Raw genomic sequence first — 22,779 nt, 5'->3', positions numbered from 1 at the left:
TAGCTTTTTTGCCTTGCTACTTTATTGCTGGTTTTTGAAGTCTAAAAGTGTCCTAGATTGTGATGAGCTGTCAGATAAGTAGCTAGGTATTTTTAACTCTTAAATGTGGTGTACCTGCTACACTTGCCATTTTGCAGTATTTCAAAATCACAGTTATCACATATATTGTTTGTTTCTCCTCAGAAATTTTCACAAGTGTGTCCAATACCCAAATCATAACACTTTTTCTGGTTTGTATTACCATTAGCAATGCTTCACATAGGAAGATCCAGTTGTTTGCTTCCCTCTTGGTGCAATAAATCAGTACTGAGCATCAGCTGACTTTATAGTTCAAAGCTTCAGGATGAGAGCTCAGTTGATGTTTGTATTGGTAATGCACAAAGCTGGATGAGAACTAGCACAACAACCAGCTCCAGCTTAACAGTAATGCTAGCAGTAGAAAGAAGTTGCAGGGACAACTAAAACGCAGATTAAAGACTCGTATATATATGTATAATTTTCTTACAAGGCCACAAAACTTCATTTTCCCTTTTGCTTTGAAAACACTAGCATTCACTCAGCAGCTAGTTTACCTTTCAAAACTGCTTCTGTGCTGATTCTTTTGCAACAAACAAAACATTTTAAATAAAGAAACTGAACCTCAATTTTGAGTAAGCAGACAGATCTCGATCCTTACAATAGCGAACTTGTTAAAACAACCACTGCAGGTGAGAGCTAGTCTTGAAAGTAATAGGCAAAGCAGCTTCAGTTCTTCCATCTGTCCCTGAACTGCTTTGTATGATTATGGTGTCATGTTAGTATCTAACTGAAGAGTCCTGTTAAAATTTTCAAGACTGTTGATGTATTAAGATGCTGCTTCACATGAACAAAGTCTGCAGAGTGAGTTGAAGAGTAAGGCTCTGCCAGCTGCAAATAGAGTGGACAGGAACTGGCACACTGGAGCTGGCAGAGTGAGGTACTTCTCACTATTTATAAAGGTCAATTTTACATCTGCAAGAGAAATAAAAATCCTCTGATTAGGACTTCCCAAGTCCATTTACTTGCTGCAGCATGAATTATGATACGGCAGAGATAAAGGCTGTGAGACAGATAGTTTCTGTGGCATGATGCTCCATTATAATCACCTTTAAATAAAAAAAGAAGCAAAGTAGCTATTTTTAAAAATTTGGAGAATATTCTGTGGCTTACTTGAGATAAAGCAGTAGAGGCTGGTCTCATATTTTGGGGTCTATGAAAACAACCTGCAGTTTTAACTGAAGTTGCATAAGGTCTAAATGTCCAAGTATTGCATTTATAAGCTTCCTAGACTTTTCACTGCACAGTGTATGTTATGCTTTCAGACTGTGCTTTGTTTATGACAATGTGTCTCTCTTGATAGACAGGAAAGTGCATTCATTCCTATTTAACAGTTTCCTTTTCTCTCTCTCTAATTCATTTCCCATTTTCATCTCATGCATTCTTGTGCTTTCATTTCCCACCTCATAGCCATGCCAAAGTCAATGGCCGTGTCTATCTAATAATTAATAGGTGGGTACTTCAATTCTTCCTTTCCTTTAAAAGAAATGTACCTTAACTTTTTTTGTTACTTCTTAATTGCCTGAAAACAAAGTATGTTCTTGCTGCACAAAACTGTGAAATAAGCAAAGAGAGAATGTTGTTCAGGTATTGTAATCTCCTAAAACTGGTGAAGCTCTCCTGTGTATGTATACTTTGTGAATTCATCTTTCAGCTGGGAATTCTTCTCTTAAACTTTGCCCGTTCCTCAATACAGGAGTAATTGGTGCTATTTGTAATTGGCTGCAGACAACAGACTTGGTTGAGGAGGCTCGTTTATCTACCCTTTTTCTGTGCATGGAAAGATGCATGCTTGCATGTGCACAAAGACACACAGACACAAAGACGCACGTCCTTGTCTTTCTTACAACCACCTAAAAAAAAAAATAGAGTGAAAAATTGAGGTCAATTAAATATGCAGTATTTATTATGAGTTTGCATAGACTGAGATTTCCTGATTAAGAAACAGAAATGGAACATGCACTACACTGAAACCACTGCATGCTAAGGTTGTTAATTCATAGGCTGAGTTGGGTGCTGCAGGATCCAAACTACAGAAGCCCATATTGCCATCATCGTCATCCCTTTATAAATGGCATCTTGAAAACAGTTCCATAAGGTAGATCTCTGTCAAAATATTTGATTGCAGTAAAAGTGGGCTTTTGTTTAATAAGCTCCAAGATTAGAAGGACTTCTGTGTTTGTTTTCACTACTGAATATGAACAGAAAAGCTGAGAAAATCCCTTGTTTAGACATTTGTGACTACCTGCTCTGACAAGAAGTTGTTTTACGTGTCACGTTTATGCTCCTTCTTCAAATGTCATCATGTAGTTTAGGCCAGGGTTCTTAAAAGTTCCCCAGAGCTGGAAACCCAGTCTGTAGGAATCCTGTGTGTCAGGGAGCAGTGAGGGCAGGCATGACGAGAGCCAAGGGGCACAGCCAGGAGGCAAGGCTGGCCTTTCACCCACAGGGAATCAGGAACGGGAACCGGCAAATGAGGGTGAGGATCAGATCTGGAGACAGTAACAAGGATCAGTCACAACCTGGGGAGCTCCCAGCAAGTCCACAGGGATGATCCAGATGAGAGGTGAAGGCATGGAGCCAGTCTGTGTGTCAGACATAGAGTCAGGGAGGGGTGGGAGCAGGCGCAGGCATAGCTCTGATCCAGCCACCGTGTAGGGGCAAGAGCCTCAGCGTGAAAGCAGCTCCGAAAGGAAGCAGAGGGACCACCTGCGCTGAAGCTTGTCCACTCATTCCAGCACATACCATCCAGCTGGCCTTGGATGCAGGCAGCAAAACCCCCTGCAAGGTCAGGGAAGGCGCTCAGGGTCCTGCCAATAAAGGTGTGGCATTGTGTGCTCAGTTTGAGTCTTGCATGCTGAATATTCAGGAGATGGGTCACTAATGTTCTGCAGAGCAGAAAGCTCTCTGGTTTTAAGGCTGTGCATGATAGATACTTGAGAATTTGTTTTGGGACAGAAAGTTTCAAGCAATTTACAAACTGATGGCAAAAAACAATCAAAGGCATAAGATGCTTCATCCAGTAAGTTGTTATTAATCTTCTGCTCTAGCAAATTACAAATAGATGAAAGTACTAGGAGTCCAGCAAGGACCTGGGGCACATACCTGATTTTAGCACCTCTCAAATTGAATTTGTTCTTAAAACTAGATCTACTAGTATACTTCTCATTACTGAAACCCTATTTAATTAAATTCAGGGTAAGAAATGCTCTCAGTTAAAAGCATTAGTGGCTGTACCATCAGGGCTTGTTGTCTGTGTTATTAGTTATTTCTCTTCCTAAGTATCAGACACAATACCTATGTGTTTCTTCTCATAATTTCCCACCAATATATGTTTTTCAACTTGAAGTTACACCTGACTAACTGTGAAGCCTGTATGGGTAGCTTGTCTTAGATATTCTAAACTAGTGCAGTTTTCATATCCTAATACCTCAGTGTAGTCTGTTACATGAGATCATGTGATCTTGTAGTGAAAAAAAAAATTAGAAAAGAGGAAGATTGACCCTAGCAATAAATGAGGAGGTCTGGGAAGAAAGATTCCAAGTAGACTAACTTTTTGAATAGTGGGAAGGGATTTTTATCAGGTCTTGTATGTCCTAAGCACATGGCGCTGTGCTCAAGCCTACTGATGTCAGTAGAACTAAGCACCAGCATACTGAAAACTAAGCTCATACTCAGGCTTTATCAGGGGTGTATGTTGCATGTACCTGTCTTTATAACCCCATCACCTTCTGGATCTCCTGGATATGAATGGGGGTTATATGAATAAGAGAAAGATGAGTCCTCTCATAGAAAATCCTTACTGGGTTACTGTGTTTCTGTGCAGTTTACACTGAGGTAAGTCATTAAGTCCTTGATTTACACCAGTGTGAATGTAGATTTTTCCATTATAAAAGTCGGTTGGGAAGATAGCTCGTTAAAATCAATGCTATTACATGTGTGCAAAATCTGTCTGACTATATGGATACTTTCATTTTTTGAGGCATTGCCTTTTAAATGGTCTCTGAAGATTTATAGTAACCGAAGATCTGCTTAACATTTGAACTGAACTCAGAATTCATTCTCTCTTCTTTAATGACCGCTCTGTTGGTACACGATTACAGTTTTAGGTAGATATGCAAAGTTACTTTATGTCATTTCAGGGAATATTATTGTTTAGTCATTTTACAGAGATTTGACTATCCTGTTAGTATGTATGCTAGCTTAAATATGAAAATAAAGTATATGGGAGAAAAAGCTTTATTTTCAATAGCCAAAGCTTGTTGTTTGCTTGTTATATTGTTGAGTATAAGAGATTTTCAGATTATTGGTCACTCAGGTTCATAGCCTGATCCATGATGACGGATTTTAGAAATTGTTGTCATGCATGTATTTATTCGGTGAAATCATTCGGTGCTTGACTGTCTTGTTAAACTTCTGCTTTCGAGCTGCCTTTTCTGCTTCTTGGTAATTGGTATATTACTGCTTCAGGATTGCTTAGTTCTGTAGCTTTTCCCTCATTCGAGCCACCAAAGTTTCCATCCTTAAGAAACTGCAGCTCCCAAATACTGGCAAAATAATTCTGCTTGTTTGACTTTGCTTAGCCTATGCTCTTATTTTTTAATGATCAGGTGGTTAAATCCAGATATTTAGTTTTGTGAACTGTAAAAATCCTAGTTAAAACTGGCAGAATTTCCTGTCTAAATGGTAATATGCCAGAATTTCATATCATGAAAAATAAAGCCCTGAGATAATACTGTAGCGTATTAAAGGTACTTGCAGTAGTCCAGGAAGAGTCTAACAGGTGCTTGAAAGTAGTGACTGAGTGTGGTAAGTACAGTAGCACAGCTGAAAATTTAGTGAATTGATCATGTAGATATGCACTTGCCAAAGGGAGACTTTATTGCAAGAAATCATATTCAAAGGGACTATTTACAGAGTAAACACTGTGCTCAGCAAAGCACATAGTATCAGGGAGTTAGGGAAAGTGGGTTTTCTGCAAATATTGGAGGTGAGTCCCAGCAGCACAGCTCAGGAGTGAGGGGAAGAAAATATCTGAAGCCATAAGAGAGTGTATCTTTTCTCAATAAAGAAAAGTTATATGCTGAATAGATCTCATAAAAATGGTGCCATGGCAACAGAGAAATACCATTTCCATGTATCTCAGTTTTGGTAGTCTGAAAATTACTAACAGATTTAGTAAGAGACAGGTACAAATATAAGCAGACTTCTCTGTGGATGCAGAAAAGAGAGAGAATGAATGGCAATATCGAAGACAGACATGATAAAATATACTGAAGCCACAGCCATGGAATCTTTGCTTTCATTTGTTCCCAAGCCTATCACTGGAAGAATACTTGCAAATTCCTTGGCTTTCCAGCTGCACTTTTGAATTGGAAGAAGGTGGAAATGCATTTACAGTAATTAGTCAGATACTTGTGATGATTCAGCTGCATTACTGACAGCATGGTACAGCACTGACCATGTCTAGCACTGGTGTAAATAGGTTACCCCTTTCCATCTGTGCTGCAAATCCATGTTTCTTTTGTAGAAGCACCCTGTGAATGTCATGATGGCATGCTCTTGGCATCAGAAGGCTTCTGCAGATGGAGTAGGAGAATGCTTTATGACTTGTGACGTAGCATGACGTATTTGTCAGTGACCTTCTTCTGTAACCCCTCTGTTCTCATCTCCCTTTTTCTTTCTGTTCCAATTACTTTGAGCAGCCTCAAGAAAAAAATACCAAACCACCAAAATGAGTAAGTCCCCTATGAAGTCATGAAATGTTTCCTCTTAAACAATGTCATTTCATGCTTCTACATCTTAAACTCTGACCATTTTCTCCAGTGGGGAAAATGTCAAGTTTAAGTGTCAATGCCACTCATTACTAACTAACCATTAGTATCTGAGTGAGAAGTAGTTACTAATACATTCCAACTCAATTTGCAGTGCGTGTTTGGAGAAAGTACCAGAATCATTAACTTTTCCACTTCTAAGGCATTTTCCATTAATGGTTTATTTTTTCTAATTATACATCTTGAAAAAGAGAAAGACTATGATGTCATTACTGCTCAGTTTGTTGACATGCTACTATTTACCAACAGACTGGTACACCAAGATGGAAGCCTGCCGGACATAACTATGATGAATTTAACAGCCAGCAGAGAAAAGGAAGAGGATAAAATGCTGGAAGAGGCTGGTGAGAAAAGAATGGAAGAGCCAGAGGGGGAGGGAGGGAAAGGGAGGGTCGAAAAAGGAAAAGAAGAAGAAAAGGAAGATGAAGACAAAGAGGATGACGATGATGAAGACAATGAATCAGAGGAAGAAGAAACTACAGGTAAGCTCTGCGGATTGCACATTTTGCCTTCCTCAGCCTTAGTTAACTGTGGCGACAGATGGTTCATTCTTGATCATCCCTGCTCACTTCAATCATCATGTTTTCCTTCTAATTTTACATAGAGTCTTTGACAAAAGAGCCTGAACTGAGCAGATGGCTATTTGTCAATTATTCAACAGGCTACAGTCTCTTCTAGGGAAAAATCATACGATTTCTGTAGGATGCTGAGAGGATGAAAACAAAAAAAAAAAACATTTCTTTCTTCAGGAGAGAACTCTTCTAGGTGGTCTGAGTTGGATTAATAGGAGATTACCCCAAATCCTAAGAACTCCTCTAGAGTCAAATCTCTTTGTAATAAAGAAAATACGCATACATATTTAATATCTGATACTGTATGCTTTCAAGACACTCCACTCCAGAAGTCCCAATGGCTTTGCTTCATTATTCATGTACATATTAGTGTCATATTTTTCACTTCTGAATATGGAATGCGTAATTGATGCCAGATGAACATAAAAATGCTTAAGAGCAGATATGGGTAAGGCTGATGCTGTCATCCTTGATATTACTAGGATGAACTCCTAACATGAATTATTTCTGTTATTCAGTTTGGAGTATGAGCCATGAGTGAAAACCAAGGAAGGGCATTTAACACCCAAGGAAGCTGTATTGTTTGGAAACGGCCCTACCACAGATTTAGTTGCTTGTGCCAATATTCACAGGACTGTGACACATAAATAGGGACAGCATCTTTGTCAAGGCAAAACGGCAGCACATCTGGCTTAGCTGTCCCAGGGAAGCTGAGCTGAAACTATTTACCTTTCCTGGCTGGGATGTCTTCTGTCACAGAGATGTTCATGGGCTATGGGAACCTTTCTTGACCAGCTCTCATGTGGTCTACGAGGGGTGATGAGTTTGTTGCACTCTGGGCATCCCCAGCTGAAAGGGCTTGGGGACAGCTGGTGGAGGCTACCCTGTGCAGCGACACATGCAAGCAGGGACTTGGCAATAGCACGAAGTGCTGCTTGCTATGTGTGATCCATCTTTAAGCTGTACATGCATTTATTTCTAATAAAGAGTTATATCATTTTATTTAGCCATGTGGCTGGAGTTTTACATTATTTTAACATGTTCACATGTGCAGACTTTATTACACAATGATATAAAATTTTTCAGTGGATGCAGTCATGACTATATTTTATCCCCTGTGCATGTAGTGCCTGGATATGCTAGACGGAGCTCACTACAGTAGCCTATCCGCCTGCTCCGCTTAAGTAACACTGTCTGGATGTACCTTGCGTGATGTCAACACTGCAAATGAAAATAAATGCAATGAAAAAATGAGTGAGAACATTTAATTCTATAAAGACTTTCCTTAAACACACTCATTGTGCCTATAAAAGTACACATGTAGGATTAGAGTGCTATAGCTTAATTAATTTTTCAAGTATAATTATATACTCATGGAATTTACATCAGCATTCTTATTAGGATTTTCTAAGTTGTGGTTGGAGAAAAAAAGGCAGAAGAGAAAAGAAATTGAGTTTGGTTGTCAGGTATTCAAAAAATCTGCTTTTTCACACAAGTGTGCATGTGTTCTTCACACAAATATGCACAAAATAACCATCTTGGTTTGTTTTATATATAAAATAACCAGAGAAATTATAATAGTTACATACAGAAGCTGATAAATCCTTTGGAATTTTACCAGCTTAGACAGTGATGTGTTTTAGTGTCAATTGCAAATATTTCCATCTCTGATATTAACTGTAAGAATGTTCTCTTCTCACAGCATAAAAAATTTTTCCTAATCTCCAAACTGCTTCTGAAACCCCTAATACAGTGTGAAGACTTTGTACTGATATATACCAGCCTAGTGAAACAGTTTTATAGCCAACTCACAAGCAAAGACAGCACTTAGAGGGCACTGTTCAGCATATGTATTGTCATATATACTCATATGTAATAGAAGTTGACACATACTTGCTCACCGGGGTATTATTTGGGAGGATGATTTTTTAGCAAAATACTGTCTGCGAAGGGATACTTTCATCCAACTTCAGGATCTTAACTTGCCAAAGCTCCCTTTTCAACTGAGAGAAATATTCAACTGGACTACAGTTTGCCTTGCCAGAGATCTGTCCTGGGGTGGCACAAGTCACACTCTACGAGGGTGTGCTGTTTGCCAGACAGTTTAGATAACTCTGACATATGAAGACGTCTGTAGTATAATTGTCTAAACCCATGTGACAAGAGTCATACTCACAGTGTACATGGATCTCTCTTCCACGCTGGCTGAAAAGCATTCTGAATAGCACTAGTCTATGCTTTCTGAAAACCGACTGGGTCCATAGCTTCCAAACGTCAACAAAATTCAATTCTTTCTGAGCTGGCTAAGGCCCAGGGCTGGAGCATCTCAGATCTAGTCCCTGGATGAGTGACGTGCGGAAAGCAGACTCCACAATCTGTAAGACTGTAAAGTAGGTATGTTTATTTGGCGCCGGGCAGCACAGGGGGTAGTCCCACCAAAGTCGTGTGCACCGAGCAGCAACATGTCTCTTCAATTTATACAATCAAATATTACATATACATTAGATTTCCCAATACACCTATAAATATGCATCTGTCCTCATTGCATATCAAAATCAGTTCCGAGAAATAATTTCCATATTATAATTAATTCCAAGAAGTAATTTCCATAGACTCCTCCCAGCTGCGCTTGCGCAGTGCCTCCTGGTGGTGGTCGTCGGGGGTCCCAAGATGAAGGCCCATCCTCTTCATCACAGCGTCCGCTGATTGACCTTTGTTTCTGCACGAACTCAGTTCTCTCCTGGCTCTCATCCATACAGCAGGGTCGGTCTTGACCGGTTCTAGGCAACTCCCAGCCCCTATCAGGAACTAACCCCTTTGTATGGAGATGCAAGACTCTCTGCTTCAGTTAATTTAGACAATAGATAAGCACTATCAGTTTTTTAAATGCACAGCAACTATTAGGTAATGCAACTTCTATTAAAATCCCTTTTAACCCCTTCCTTCATGAGATCCCTAAGTTTAGGTCCAAAGATACTGGAGGAAAATGGAGCCCAAGATGGGCTCTGCTAGAGAGGAGTAAAAGCAGAATTGGCAAGGAAAGCCACTACCACCAATTTTGAAGTGGGGAATCCTTTCAGTGAATGTGGGTCAGAAGGAACAGCATCACAGCTAAGTGGGCCTCAACTCCATTTTGTCCTAGTTAACCACTGAGCCATACCTTTGACCTCCTTCTTGTCTTACTCAGAGGCCTAGAAGAGAAGAAGTAGAAAGCTCATTGTTGTCTAGTGGACCGTTCCTTTTTACAGAGACCTTCTGTTTTTCTCCTCCCAATGGTTCTGCTTGAACGTCTCTGCAGACTTAAGGAACAAGTGGCATCTGGTGATCGACCGCCTTACAGTGCTGTTTTTGAAATTCCTGGAGTATTTTCATAAGATGCAAGTCTTTGTGTGGTGGCTGTTGGAGCTGCACATCATCAAAATCGTTTCCTCTTACATCATCTGGGTCACAGTGAAAGAGGCAAGTAAACACCCACCGTCAAAATCTTACCTGTGGTGGAGGCTTGTCAGCATCTGCTGTGCAGTGGCGCACCCAAGTGTAGGGATATGCCTTCCTCATGTCAGACCTCACTGAAATTGTGGGATCCAGCTGGGCTTGTCAGCTGCTGGGACCTGCCTTGACATTTTCTCCCGCGGTGATATTCTGTCTGCCTAGATATTCTCAGCCCCGCGCTATTCTCCAGATATTAAGGTTTTATTAGTCTAATTCTTTGGACTCAAGAGATGTAATCCCTCTCCTGCTCAAGCTGGCTGTGGGCAACATCCAGGGATAGAGGGTGTAGACCAGGGTTGGGAAGGAACATCTAGGAGAATTGCTTAAACTGGGTCTGGTGCTGAAGAAACAGGAACATGGAACTACGCCTAAAGAAAAAGGGAGTAACACCTTTAACTGTGCCTTTGGTGTGGGCAGTGTGAGTTCTCTACCTGACATAGCCATTCCTTGAACAGTGTAGTAGGACAGGATTCACTAAAAAAACAAAATAAAACATCCTTTTTCTCACATCTTCTGGGGGGAAAAAGTTCAAAAGGGTGAAGGCAGGTTCCACAGACACGCGGATCTGTATCACCTCTTCTTTGTTTCATGTCTACTAAAGCCACAGAACCAGCATGTGGTCCTTCAGATTTCCTGTCTGTTTGTAGGGTGGGTATGCAGTTTTGTGGGTCTAATAGTGTTAATATTATGTAGGAGATAGTGTTCTTCCTAAACCGACTATTAAGTTTTTCATTCTTCACTTACCACTTAGTGTCTGTGTCATTGTGAATATTGTAAATTTTTTTTCTGTATTTTTCTCACAGTTCCTCTATGTCCCTTTCTTTTGAATGATTTTTTTTAAAATTACTGTGGAAAAGGTCAGACTCTCAGTTCTCTTGCTACTCCATGTAATTTCCATCCTGTTTTTGTGTTTTCAGGTGTCTCTGTTTAACTTTGTGTTTTTAATTGCCTGGGCTCTTGCTTTGCCATATGCTCAGTTTCGCCCATTGGCATCAAGTATCTGCACTGTTTGGACATGTGTGATTATTGTCTGCAAAATGTTGTACCAGCTCACATCTATTGATCCCAGCACTTTTTCCAGTAACTGTACATTGGTGAGTACAAGTGCATATTACAAAGGTTTGACTGCTGCCTTCTTCAATGAAGAAGAGCAAAAGGAAGCATGTCAAGCACTGAAGACTACCGTTCACCTGATATTATTGTTGATTAACATTCCCTCCCCAAGCAGCCTTAAACAAATATTTTATAAACTGTTGCATTTTCTTTTTAGCCAGGAGAGAATGAAACTAAGGTCAATTTAGAAGAACTCAAAACCTCAGTCCTCTACAGTGGGCCAGTTGATCCTGCAGAGTGGGTTGGATTGAGGAAGTCTTATCCCCTGCTTGTATACTTAAGGGTAACTTCTTTAATTATTAGTATTGAGATAATTTCTTGTTTATGATGAAATTAACAAAGTCTTTGAAATAAATCATCAGCCACACAAAAAAAATGTCATGCAAGCCGTTGATAATAGGGAAAGTACAGACGGTAAGAGACAGCAGACAGCCATATCTGTTACACAGGACATTTCCAGAAGGGATTCAATACCAATTAAGATAAGCTGCATGTAGAAGTGTGGCTTTCTGACTCCACCATCTGTTAAAAGCACTCTAAGAAATGTGGTGTTTAAAAACTCTAAGTAATTAAGAGGTGCATAGCTTTCAGGTACCAAAGGACTGATGGGTCTAATTGGAGGAACTGGCTTGAATGACAGTATATGCTATAAGCAGTTAATTTTTTAAAGTGCTTATTCCTTAGCTACAGCTTAGAAAATATAATGAGTTAAGGGAATAATTCATTCAGACAGTAGTAAACAGATGTCTTTTGGTTTTCTTCTTGTTTTTGGCTGATGCCTGTGAGCAATATTTTATTATTCCTATCTTGATTAAAAAACCCTGCTTACAATAAAAAATGTGCCAACTGCTGGGGAAAACCTTACATGTCTCTTCTTAATTTCAAGAGTATCCAAAATTTTGTATACACAGTTCAAGGTTGTCAGAAATTTCTTGACTGAACAACAGCAAGTTTTGATCTAACTAGATTTATTCTGCATTTCTTCCCTGAGAGCTTACCTCTGTGTGCCCTGTTTGTGCAAGAAAGACCTGCCAAGCTCTGGTGGTCAAAATACCAGGCCCTGGAAGTGCCTCTGCCTCTCATTCACCTAGCCATACACTTCCCACAGTTAATAATATATGTTGGAAAGAGCAATTACTGACCCATGAGCTCTGCATGGAGGGTGAATTGCCTGGTGGTGTCTGGCTTGATGCTAGAAGCTTTACAGCTATAAATAGGTAATACTTTGGGATTAGAAGTTATTCTAGAAGGGTTTTCATTAAGGTAGCAAATAAAATTCCTCTACACAGAAGGTCGCAAGCTTCAAGTCTTGGTGTGCTTCTGTTATGCCCCTTTAATAACAGACATTCAAAATGTCTGCAGTGTTGAAGTGAGGAGCCTGTCTATGACGGAGTGTGTAAAACTCTCTCCAACAAGAACAGGAAGCCCAGGGACAGCAAGCAAAAATAACTGCTTGGCAAAAAACACCCAAAACCTAAACCGAGAAAAACGGTGTCACCTGTCTCAGGCCATTTTTGTCACAAATATTTCCCAGTGAATCAAGATCTAGAGATTGCTTCTTCAGCTTCAGATACCGCTTCCTTGAGGGACTTTCTCCGAGCAGGTCTTTTTAACCAACTTTTGGAGTCAGTTAAGACGTCTCTTCCATTGAGCATAGGACAGATCTCCCTCCCGAGAGAAAAAAAACTCACTTCAGAGCTGCTCAAGACTGCATCTGAGTCAGTCTGGCTTTGGGACAGAAGGAGCTGTGCCTGAGTGAAGACTGGCAGATAGACTGTTTATCTAAAAGAGTATCCAGGATATATTTGCGCTACCCAGCATCCTTGCGGTTTTAGCAAGTTAGTGCTTGCCAGCTGAATTCCTGCAGATGGCTTTGTGTATGCTTGTATGCTCTATCTCCTGCAAAGCAAAGCATGGTATCTTAAGAGAAGCTGTAAAACATGAGAGGGCCCATGGATGGGTCAATGCATTTCCCTCCCCTTCTTTTCCACGACTAGTGTTCATTATAGTATTTTTTAATGAATGTCTTCAAATGTATCTTCTGAATGTCAGTATGTTTCACCAAAATCCAGGAAGTGGTAGGAACCTTAGTTTATTTCAATGATAATAGCTGGGAATAGGTGCCGGTGCATCCTGGAGTGCAGTAGCACTCGGTGGTGACATCCATTTGAGTGTCCATGGGTTTATGCTTATCACAAAATTTTATGGCTGCTTGTGGTTTTGGTTTTTATTTAATAATCTTCTGATTGTGTCTCCCGTAGAATAACCTACTGATGCTGGCTATTCTGGCTTTTGAAGTTACAATCTACCGTCATCAAGAGTACTACAGATGTCGAAATAACCTTACTGCACCTGTGACTAAAACCATTTTCCATGATATTACAAGAGCGCATCTGGATGATGGACTGGTAAACTGTGTCAAGTATTTCATAAACTATTTCTTCTACAAGTTTGGCTTGGAGGTAAATCACTACATATTAATTTTAGTTAGACTATAATTCCAAACCTTCGATTGTTTTATTTTTGAACACTAACTTGAACTGTGTTTGATGGCTTAATTGTCACTCATGTTAGACCTTGCCACAGTTGCTATCTGTCCGCTAGTAGTCATTTTCCTCTTGCTTTTCCTTATATGACTCACTTCTAACTCGACAAAATGGATAACAAATGGGAAAAGGGACAGAACTGAAGCATACCCTGTCATGCACACACACACAGAGGGAACCAGGGACTGCAGGAGCAGAAGAAGAAAGCAGGGGCTAGCATGCCATTGTCTCTGTCTAAACATTTCTAAGCTCCTTTTGCCTCTGGCACAAATGCATCCTTCTTTTTTATACTTGTTGGTACAGCTGTTAGCAATCTGCAGGATCAAGAGCTCCAGCGAAGGTTATTGCTGCTTTGTGCCATTAGTGTAAGACAAAGTTCTCTCTCCAAAGAACTTTTCAATAGACAAGGAGCACAAAGAGAATTAGATGAGGCAGGTACAAAGGAGTGAAGGGATTTTTCTGAAGATCCACGATATATCCTAAGTATCTGGTAGGTGTCTTATTTAGTACGTCGTCTTGTCTGTTTGCCAGCAGCAGTGGCCCAGACTGCTGGGGTTTAGGTTCAGCTATGTATTCCTTCTATCTACTTCACCCAATCCAGCAGCAAAACATCAGGACTGAACCTGCCTTGAAGACAAGCTATTGCTGCACAAGTGCCAACAAAAAAAGCTTCATATCTGCCTCCTGTCTTCATCTGTTTGTTTAGAGACACATGAAATGTACTTTTAGAAATGTTTGTAGAAATAGTGATTTTTCAGAAATTTCTGTGGCTAGCTGAAGAAGGCAACTCCTAGGCCAATGGATCCCAAATCTAATCCTAGTGGTGCTCTTGACCTATCTATTAAACACTACTGCCCATTGCTACTAATAAACAGAGTAAACTGTTCACAGCCAGTCTGAAAGTTAAGAGTGAGTGAAAATTAATCAGCAAGCTATTTCCTTCAGGAAATAAATTTAACCTCATCCTAATCTGAGGAGAGAGAAAATCAAAACAGTGAAATGCAATGAAGAAATGTTTCACTACAAATTATTCATGAAGTTCGAAAATATGCTTCATGGCACCAAGTAAAGAGACTACTTCAAGTGAAGCCAGAGAACAGAAACGCTCTGGGATGCAAAGCCTTTAGAAGAATGGAGAATGAAAGCTGCCTTACAGCAGTTGACTGGATTTGTCTATAGCCAATAGAAGTTGTATGGTACAAAGCCTTTTTCTTTTTGTCTCGTTCCCACATGAGGATACACTTTAGTTGTTAGTCTTAATAATTCCTCTTCTTTTTCACATCTGTAAGTGCTATAAAAATATATGGCTGTGTAATATGTGCTTTGCTTGGCAACAATTAAACATTTCACATACAGGCTTCTGTGACAATGCTCTTTCCATTCTGTGTCTTTAGATATCACATAATGGAAACCTGCTTTAGTACTGTATTCACGTAGTTGACACTCATAGAAGAGTATCGAAAACTAGGGGGGGGGGGGTTGCTGTTGGAGAGATGCGAACTGTTTCAGCATGTTGGTTTGCACAGGGTTCCTGCAGTCTGCCCCAGCACGTCCAAGCATTCTGTTAGGATCCAGAGGAGTTTGTCATCGTTGCTTTGACTAGCCATCAGGTTGCAGATGTTGCTTATGTTTCTTTACTTCTTTCCCAGACCTGTTTTCTTCTATCAGTGAATGTTATTGGTCAACGAATGGATTTTTATGCCATGATTCATGCCTTCTGGCTGATTGCTGTATTGTATCGACGTAGAAGAAAAGCTATTGCAGAGATCTGGCCAAAATACTGCTGTTTTCTGGCATGCATCATTATGTTCCAGTACTTCCTTTGCATTGGCATCCCACCTGCTCCTTGTAAAGGTAAGGACACTTAACCTTTATGGACAGTTACTGCTGCTTTCTTTTACATAAAAGTGTTGGAAAATTGATAAGTATTCAGAAGTAAAGGATGAAGTAATTGTTATAAAGTTTTGACTGCATTTTTGCTTGCTTCTGTCATACAGACTATCCATGGAGAAGTGGTAATGCCAACTTCAACTCCAACATCATAAAGTGGTTATACTTTCCAGACTTCATTGTGAGACCAAACCCTGTCTTCCTTGTCTGTAAGTATTTTAGCACATAGTTGTGAAGTGTTTACGTGTCCTTTGCTTAAAACATCTGTACAGTGTAATTTGAAGCCAGCCTTTTATTTACTCTTCAGTAGCAAACTGATATATTCTGTGGGAGACTGAATACTAAGTGTGGCTTCATATGTAGTAGAAAAATCAAAGAATTAGTAATTTCTGCATCTGTTTTTTACATATCCCATTTTTAATGATGTGGCATCAAAAAGTGTGAATTATTTCCCTTTTTCAAATTTAATTCTCAATAAAAGTCATAGAAGTTGACAAGTAAAAAACCTGATTATGTTACTAAATTTCAAATGAGTGTTAAATGGATTGAAAATAGCATAGTCTTGGAGTTCAAATTGTGGGAGAATACTCTGGTAACTACATTGTAGTGTATCACCACCATTCCCTACACCTAAATTAATGACTGAATTTTTACTTGCAACCACTGCTTTCGCCTAGATGATTTCATGTTGCTGCTGTGTGCATCCTTACAAAGGCAGACGTTTGAGGATGAAAATAAAGCTGCAGTACGAATCATGGCTGGAGACAATGTGGAAATCTGCATGAATCTTGATGCAGCATCTTTTAGTCAGCATAATCCTGTTCCTGACTTCATTCACTGCCGGTGAGAACTAAATCTTAAAAACTTGGAAAATACAGTGCTTCATTTTTGTAAAGTTCTCTAGTATGATATTTTACTTGGAATTTATATTCATGTACGTTCCCATCTCACAACATACCTTTTATGTTTTATTACCTGTCTTATACAGCAGATGGTTAGCTTCTGGGTAATCAGCTTCTAGTTTAGAAAAGGGCAGATGAAAACAAGTCTTCCTAACTGCTGATTGTTTTAAGTGCTCCCCAGAGGGATGTTCAGTGACAAATTTGCCTGAAAGCATGTATTCCCTCCATGAATGCCTGTGGGGCAGCGTTTATGGTGGACTTCAGCACTCTGGTGGCTTGCCCCAAAACACAGGCATGTTGGGAAGATTCCATTGCAGTCTGAGCTTGCCCATGTACATGTTTAATCCCACAAAGCCATTAGTTGCATCCTGCTGAGTTGTTGTCTAAGTACAACCAAAATAATACTCTAATATAAGAGACTGTCATTTCTGCTATTTCATCGAGGCATAAGAATCTTAAGCATGTCTTGGAAGGACAACTGTTGTGTCTTCCTGTTTCTCAACATTCATATAAGGTTGTTAAAGAAGGTGGATAGTACAAAATGATGGCAGAGCCTGAGACGTTCTGTTCTGGATGGTCTTCAAACAATGGAGCCTGTTCTATGTGATCATTTTGGCAAACACAGATTAGCTCAACTCTTCTGAGTTGTGCTGGGCATGGTCTGAATTGAAGTTATCTCTGAAAGTTTGATGCAGTATTACAAGCACAAATGGGAAGAGTAAGATTTCTTAGCTATTGTGTTTTGTCAGATGAGGTGTTTGCTTTGTGAATGCGTATTACCAAGAGATGTCTGAGTGCAAAAGAAATTTAAAAAAAATGAATTAACATCTAGTAAAATCTCCCTTTTGCTGATAAATGTTTATTTCTTTTACCAGAGAAGTGGTATTACCAGAAACCCTTCTCAAGATCTTTAAGCTGATCCTGCTGTTTCTGTTAGAAATGGTGGCCAAATCTATCTTGAAATAGCTTTGAATAGGAGACCATTGAAACACATTCAGTTGACTCATTTGTCCAGAGATTTATAGTGATTTCTGGGTGAAGGGTGAAGAGTTATCCCCCTGGGGTATTTCCAGTGTACACAGTAGATCCAGTGCTCTAGATCCAGTAACATAAGCAGAAGGAGAGAAGTTTGTAATCTCTCTTCAAAATGCTCCATCAAGTGGGGATGTTTTCCAAAAGACATCTGCCAGATAGGGCCTGGATGAGAGGAATGGGTGGGGCGGGGGGGGGAGTGTGAATTTTTTTCTTGCCACTGCAGCGGTGTCCATCTTAGCAGAAGCTAATATAGCAGTTCCATCAGGCACACCGATGTGATTGGTCACTGGCAAAGACTGTCACTGGTAACATGCTTGCAGGCAGAAAGAAAAGATCAAATTTCCCCCCCTTAATCCTGAAAAAAAAGAGATTGTGAAAAAAACCTCATTAATCATGAGAATTAAAAAATCACATTAATGGTGTGTCTTAAGGCTATGTTCAGAAGGGAAAAAAGAGGCAAGATGCTTTTTGAAGATCCTCTGCTGGCATCTTTTCAAAGTTGCCTGGAATCTGATAGGTGTTTCTGGTCATCTGTAGAAGATATTCCCAAAAGGCCAAACATGAAAAGTTTGAAGCACAGAGGATGTTCTCTGAAGATTTTGGATGGGAATCAGAGTTAGGTTTATAATGGAAAGAAAAATCCAAGCTGAACTGGCCTGCTACCTCTCCACAAGCCTTTGGGTTAAGTTCTTTGTTTGAATTCACATGCATGAGATGCATCAGCATGAAGTCATTGGTGGCATCACATCCATTCAGACATGCTGCTTGGCATGTGCTGACAAAATAGACCTGTGTGTAGGTGAGTAACGATATGCAGCCATTTAATTGGGAGTTTGCAACTTACGTTAAACAGTAAATAATATGGCTGGTGGAGAGTACAAAACAACAGAAAATCAAAGAATCCAATAGTAGTGATGAGCTGAACAAAGAAACTGTGATTAGTTTATACTTGTTCCAACTAAATCAGAGATCTGTGTGACTGTTTCCTGTGATAGTTTTATGTTGTGTGAATAAGAAGTCGAATGAAAAGAGTAAGGCAGAGAAAGAAACAGAACAGGGACATTATTGTTTGAAAAATCCATCAAATGAATAGAAAACCCATTAATTTCAGGAACAGAGGAAATTCCTGTTTATGATATCCTTTCTTGTAGATTTTCGGGCAGGTAAGCTGAAACTCTTTTTTTTTTGTTGGTAGTGTTATCTTCCTGAATCTGTAATGGGAACATACTTGTAGAATGGTGTATATAGGTATGAACAGACCTTCCTTTAGTATGAACTGCATAATAGTTCTTGTGTTCTTGATGGCATCTTTCCTTTCTTTGAACCCTTAAGTGTCTCTGTCAATGATTTCAATACAATGTAGATTTTACCAGGCTTTACATGATGTTATATTGCGCATATACAATCTTAAATGCCTAATTTGCTTCAAGGAAGCACCAGAGAATGGCTGGACAGTCTCTTAAAGTGAATGAATCTTTTATTAGGGATTATAAATCTTTAAAAAGAAGGACTCTCAAGCTCTGGAGAATCCACCAAAGATATACCTCAGAAGAAAATGTATGTATCTGGCCTCTGTTCAAGACAACTTGGAAGTGAAACATTTCTTGCACTTTGCCATAGAAGTTTCAGAATGCTCTAAATGTTTAGTAACATGGACAAGAACTTGGTTCAAAGCTTATCCAAGCAAACAAAATGAAAAATGGCGTTTCTCCAGATGTCAGTTGGAAAGACCCAAATAAATAAGTGAAGACAACCTGATTATGAATAAATTACGAAGAATGAAAAAAAATAGTGCTTAGTATTCATGTGTTTTCTGAAAAGCCCAATGTGTATTTACTGCCATGTGAAATAAGTGGCAGTTGCAGAGTGAAGCACCCTTTCATATGTGTCTCTTCGCTTGAGATGCCAGTTGGTCACTTTTCTGGTAGGCTTGGATAAAAAGCTTTTAACTGTGATATAAACAGTGGCAGAAAAAGAACATATTTCCAAAAGCTTAATTTTCTTCTCTCTGGAGAAATACTTGAGTTCAATAATCATAAAAACAGCCTAAGGAAGAGATTTCCTGAAATTTTCTTGCCTTTCCACCCCCAGATTTCTCAGGGGATATGTGCTTGACCCCAAGGGAAAGCACAACCAAAGGCCTTTGAAACAGAAATAAAAATGAAGAGAAGAAGTAGGAGCTTTTAAAATGAAACAGGATTTAAAGCTACGTCACTGAGGATAATCCTTTCCCACAGTCCCTAATGCTGGAAAATCCTCATTTCAGTTCCCAAGCAGTTTTTAGATGTTCTTCTAAATATTGACAGGGAAAAAAATGGGATTGTAATCTACTTTCTTCCTCTTAAGAGCGGAAATATTATTAACAGCCAGTCACTGAACTGTCCACTTTAGTACCTGCACCCTGGGAACCATCATCAGGTGAGTCAGGTGGAGTCTCTCAAAGGCAGCTGTAATGCCTTTCTTGACACTACACTTCTGCTGACTTAAGATAGTGAGAGAGGATCTGCAAATCATCATTACAGACTTCCCATCATATTTGTTTTATAAAAGAGATAAACATTTTCATGCTAGTAAAATGAGCCTCAATGAATAATGCAGCTTTGGATTTGGGAATTTGTAAAGCAAATAGAAGCATGAAGGAAGGTCCCCACTGGTAAGAGAGTGAGAGTAAGAGAGTATCAGTCCTGAGAGAGGTCTTGATGAAAGAAGAAGAGACAAAAACCTATAGGATCAACGACACTAAATTTGAAGTAGTCCGTTGAAATAAAGAAGCTAATTTTCAAAAGCTTCAAAGTAGCTACAGGCAAAGGGAAAATCAATGAAGCTGCCTTCTGAAGACTGAAATGGAGCTACAGGGAAAGGCTTTGGGGATGGAGGCTTGGTGAGAAATTAGCAATGTCAGGATTAGAAGGGGAAGTAGACTGTGACGTAGGATCACACAGGCTGCTAAGGATGTAAGGAATAGGAGATAGGGAAGAGGAGAAAGAAAGAAGAAATTTGGGGAGTAGAGATAGCTTACAGAATGCATATGTACAGGGATAATGTCCCTGGAGGAGAGGGAGAAGGTAGTCATCAAAGAGGGCTATGGGAAGAGCCCTGGGGTTATATGGAGGTGGCGAGCCACACTTAAAACAACACAGGTGGCTGATAAGGGAAGGCAATGAAGATGCATAACAACAGCTCCTCCAGCATGAAGAAGCATTCAGCTGTATCAGTCAGTACAAGAGCACACTATTTTCTCTTCAGTGTGCAAGCAGAAGTGTGTTCTTTCCCTAAGCTTCAAAGAACTCACTGAGGACATACACCTTTCCTCAAAGGGGTTGTCAGCTTCAGCATCAGCACCTCTCGGTGCCTGCAGGCAGAGGTCCGGACACTGGGCTGACCACAAACACATACATCATTAAGCATGCCAGGAACACAACTACACCTAGAGCAATCTTTTTGCAACAGGCTGGATTGTGTTACAGTTGAAAATTAATTCCTGTGGAAATAAAATATTGAAGAAATCATGATACGACTAATAAAGCTTTAATAAAGAAAAGCATATTGTTTGATATGGAGAGCCATCTGAGCCTAAGATGGCTCTGATGGATGGGTGGAATGAACTCCAGGCTTTGTCTTCCTTGGTTTTGACCGAAGTGATACAGTAAATTTTGTCCAAAATGTTATCCAGAGTATCAGTGGGTTCTGCTAATGACACGGTTAGCAAATCAGAATTTTTTATTTTTCATTCATCTTTCAGGTTTCTTCTGTATAATTTCTCATTCAGAGGTTGTCATGTTACCAAATGCCATAGTTTGATGGTCTTGGTGCACTGGTGTAGTGGCTAATCTTCCTCAGACGTGTGGCTGTATTCCTGGTCTCCGGCTACACACTCCCACCTTTGTATTCATCACACCAGCAGTGAGTTGGGCAGAAAAGTACCCCTTACTTCTGTCGTCCCCCCAAAATGAATAGGCTTTTGCAAATTTGCTTCTTGAAACCAATTCCAAGAGCCAAAGCCAAAGAAGGAGCTGTAACGCAGAGCTGAGGGCATGAAGGGGAGTGGGACTGTCCCCTTGGGAAGCAGCTGCTCAAATTTCCTAGTTGTATTGTCAGATACCACATCCTGAGGGTGGCCTGTCATCTCTGTGACTGGATGTGGATTTAAAGACCACTTAGAAGATGAGGTTTGGAAGATTTACATGGCATTAAGCTAATTATCTGTGTGGTCTGCAGTGAAAGCATAAAATTATGGTATGTGCTATCCAAGAGTAAGTATTTTCTGCTGTCTGTGAAAAAGGTTTCAGAGGGTAAGCACCTTTACTGATCTTCTGGGTTTGTGTAGAGTCTTTTTAGCTGTTGGGGTGGCTTTGTGCTTCAGCCTCCCACTGTTGCATTATAATCTCCAAAGCAAGCAACTGAAACTCCTCATTTCCAGACTTTCTGAGGCTTGAGGCAGAATTTAAAGATTTGCATCTGAGAATGTGTCAAGTGATATGAGAGGCAACATGTTGAGGACTCCCCTCCCAAGACAGGTCTTCGTTCCTGCTCTTATAGCATTTGACCTACCTATATAATTATGAACAATTAATGAAAATGGGGGGGGGGGGTGTGACTCCACACTGTAACAGACAAGGAGTTTTAGCATATTGAAACTGAAAGAAGTGTGGTTTCAGGAAAATTCTTATCTACCTGAGATACTCAACTGTATTTCTGTCCGTTGTGTTCACTGCGGCATTGTTCTGGGGCCAGCACAGAGGTACCTGGGATGGCTGGGGATATTCATTGGTTAGGTGTGTCTTGGATGACTTGTTCAAATACCATTTTGTAAAACACCCACTTCAAGGTGAGTTCTTGGGAGCCATTTTTATGATTTGGCTTACTTGTAATTGCATATTTTTAAAAATCAGAAAGATTACCATCTCTAAGAACTACATCATTTGTCACGATGCAGTTGTATTGCCTTTAGAGCAGCTTTTCTTCGTCTCCTGTTTTGTTATTTGCTTGTTTTAAAGATGTCCAATGCTATTATATTTAGTGTATATTTTGAAAATGAGAAGAACAGTTGTGTTTAATATTTTAGATGACTGCTAAAATGTAGAAAATCCTTTTTGTATTCTCCCTAATTTCTGGAAGTTTTAATCTGAGAGTGATATCTGCTGTTGGACTGTGGCTCAACCAAATGCCATGTGTGTATGTTGGAAAGTTTGTATCCAGCCAGTTGTCTTCAAGGGTCAGAGTCCATTTTTAATGAAGAGCATTAAGATGTTGTTGTTTGTTTTATCAATTCAGTTCCGTTTTGGGCTTTTCTCAAAAGATGCTGATGCATTTTGTTGGT

At 39.8% G+C, this 22,779-nt stretch overlaps 1 protein-coding gene across 2 annotated transcripts in view; it reads left to right on the top strand.

Moving 5' to 3' along the window:
- PIEZO2 (piezo type mechanosensitive ion channel component 2) overlaps positions 1–22,779 on the top strand; it is a 330,086-nt gene that overhangs the window by 247,780 nt on the left and 59,527 nt on the right. Inside the window, exons 18-27 of one of the 2 annotated variants that reach the window (XM_075416482.1) lie at positions 1,486–1,527; positions 5,781–5,813; positions 6,159–6,391; positions 9,780–9,940; positions 10,891–11,067; positions 11,244–11,369; positions 13,348–13,548; positions 15,282–15,486; positions 15,630–15,731; positions 16,200–16,365. In XM_075416482.1, coding sequence (XP_075272597.1) covers positions 1,486–1,527; positions 5,781–5,813; positions 6,159–6,391; positions 9,780–9,940; positions 10,891–11,067; positions 11,244–11,369; positions 13,348–13,548; positions 15,282–15,486; positions 15,630–15,731; positions 16,200–16,365 — 1,446 coding nt within the window. The remainder of the gene's footprint in view (positions 1–1,485; positions 1,528–5,780; positions 5,814–6,158; positions 6,392–9,779; positions 9,941–10,890; positions 11,068–11,243; positions 11,370–13,347; positions 13,549–15,281; positions 15,487–15,629; positions 15,732–16,199; positions 16,366–22,779) is intronic. The other variant, XM_075416483.1, reaches the window with a different exon arrangement.

Source organism: Opisthocomus hoazin, chromosome 3, assembly GCF_030867145.1.
Source record: "Opisthocomus hoazin isolate bOpiHoa1 chromosome 3, bOpiHoa1.hap1, whole genome shotgun sequence".
Lineage (NCBI taxonomy): Eukaryota > Metazoa > Chordata > Aves > Opisthocomiformes > Opisthocomidae > Opisthocomus > Opisthocomus hoazin.
This window is presented reverse-complemented; position numbering and strand designations above follow the sequence as displayed.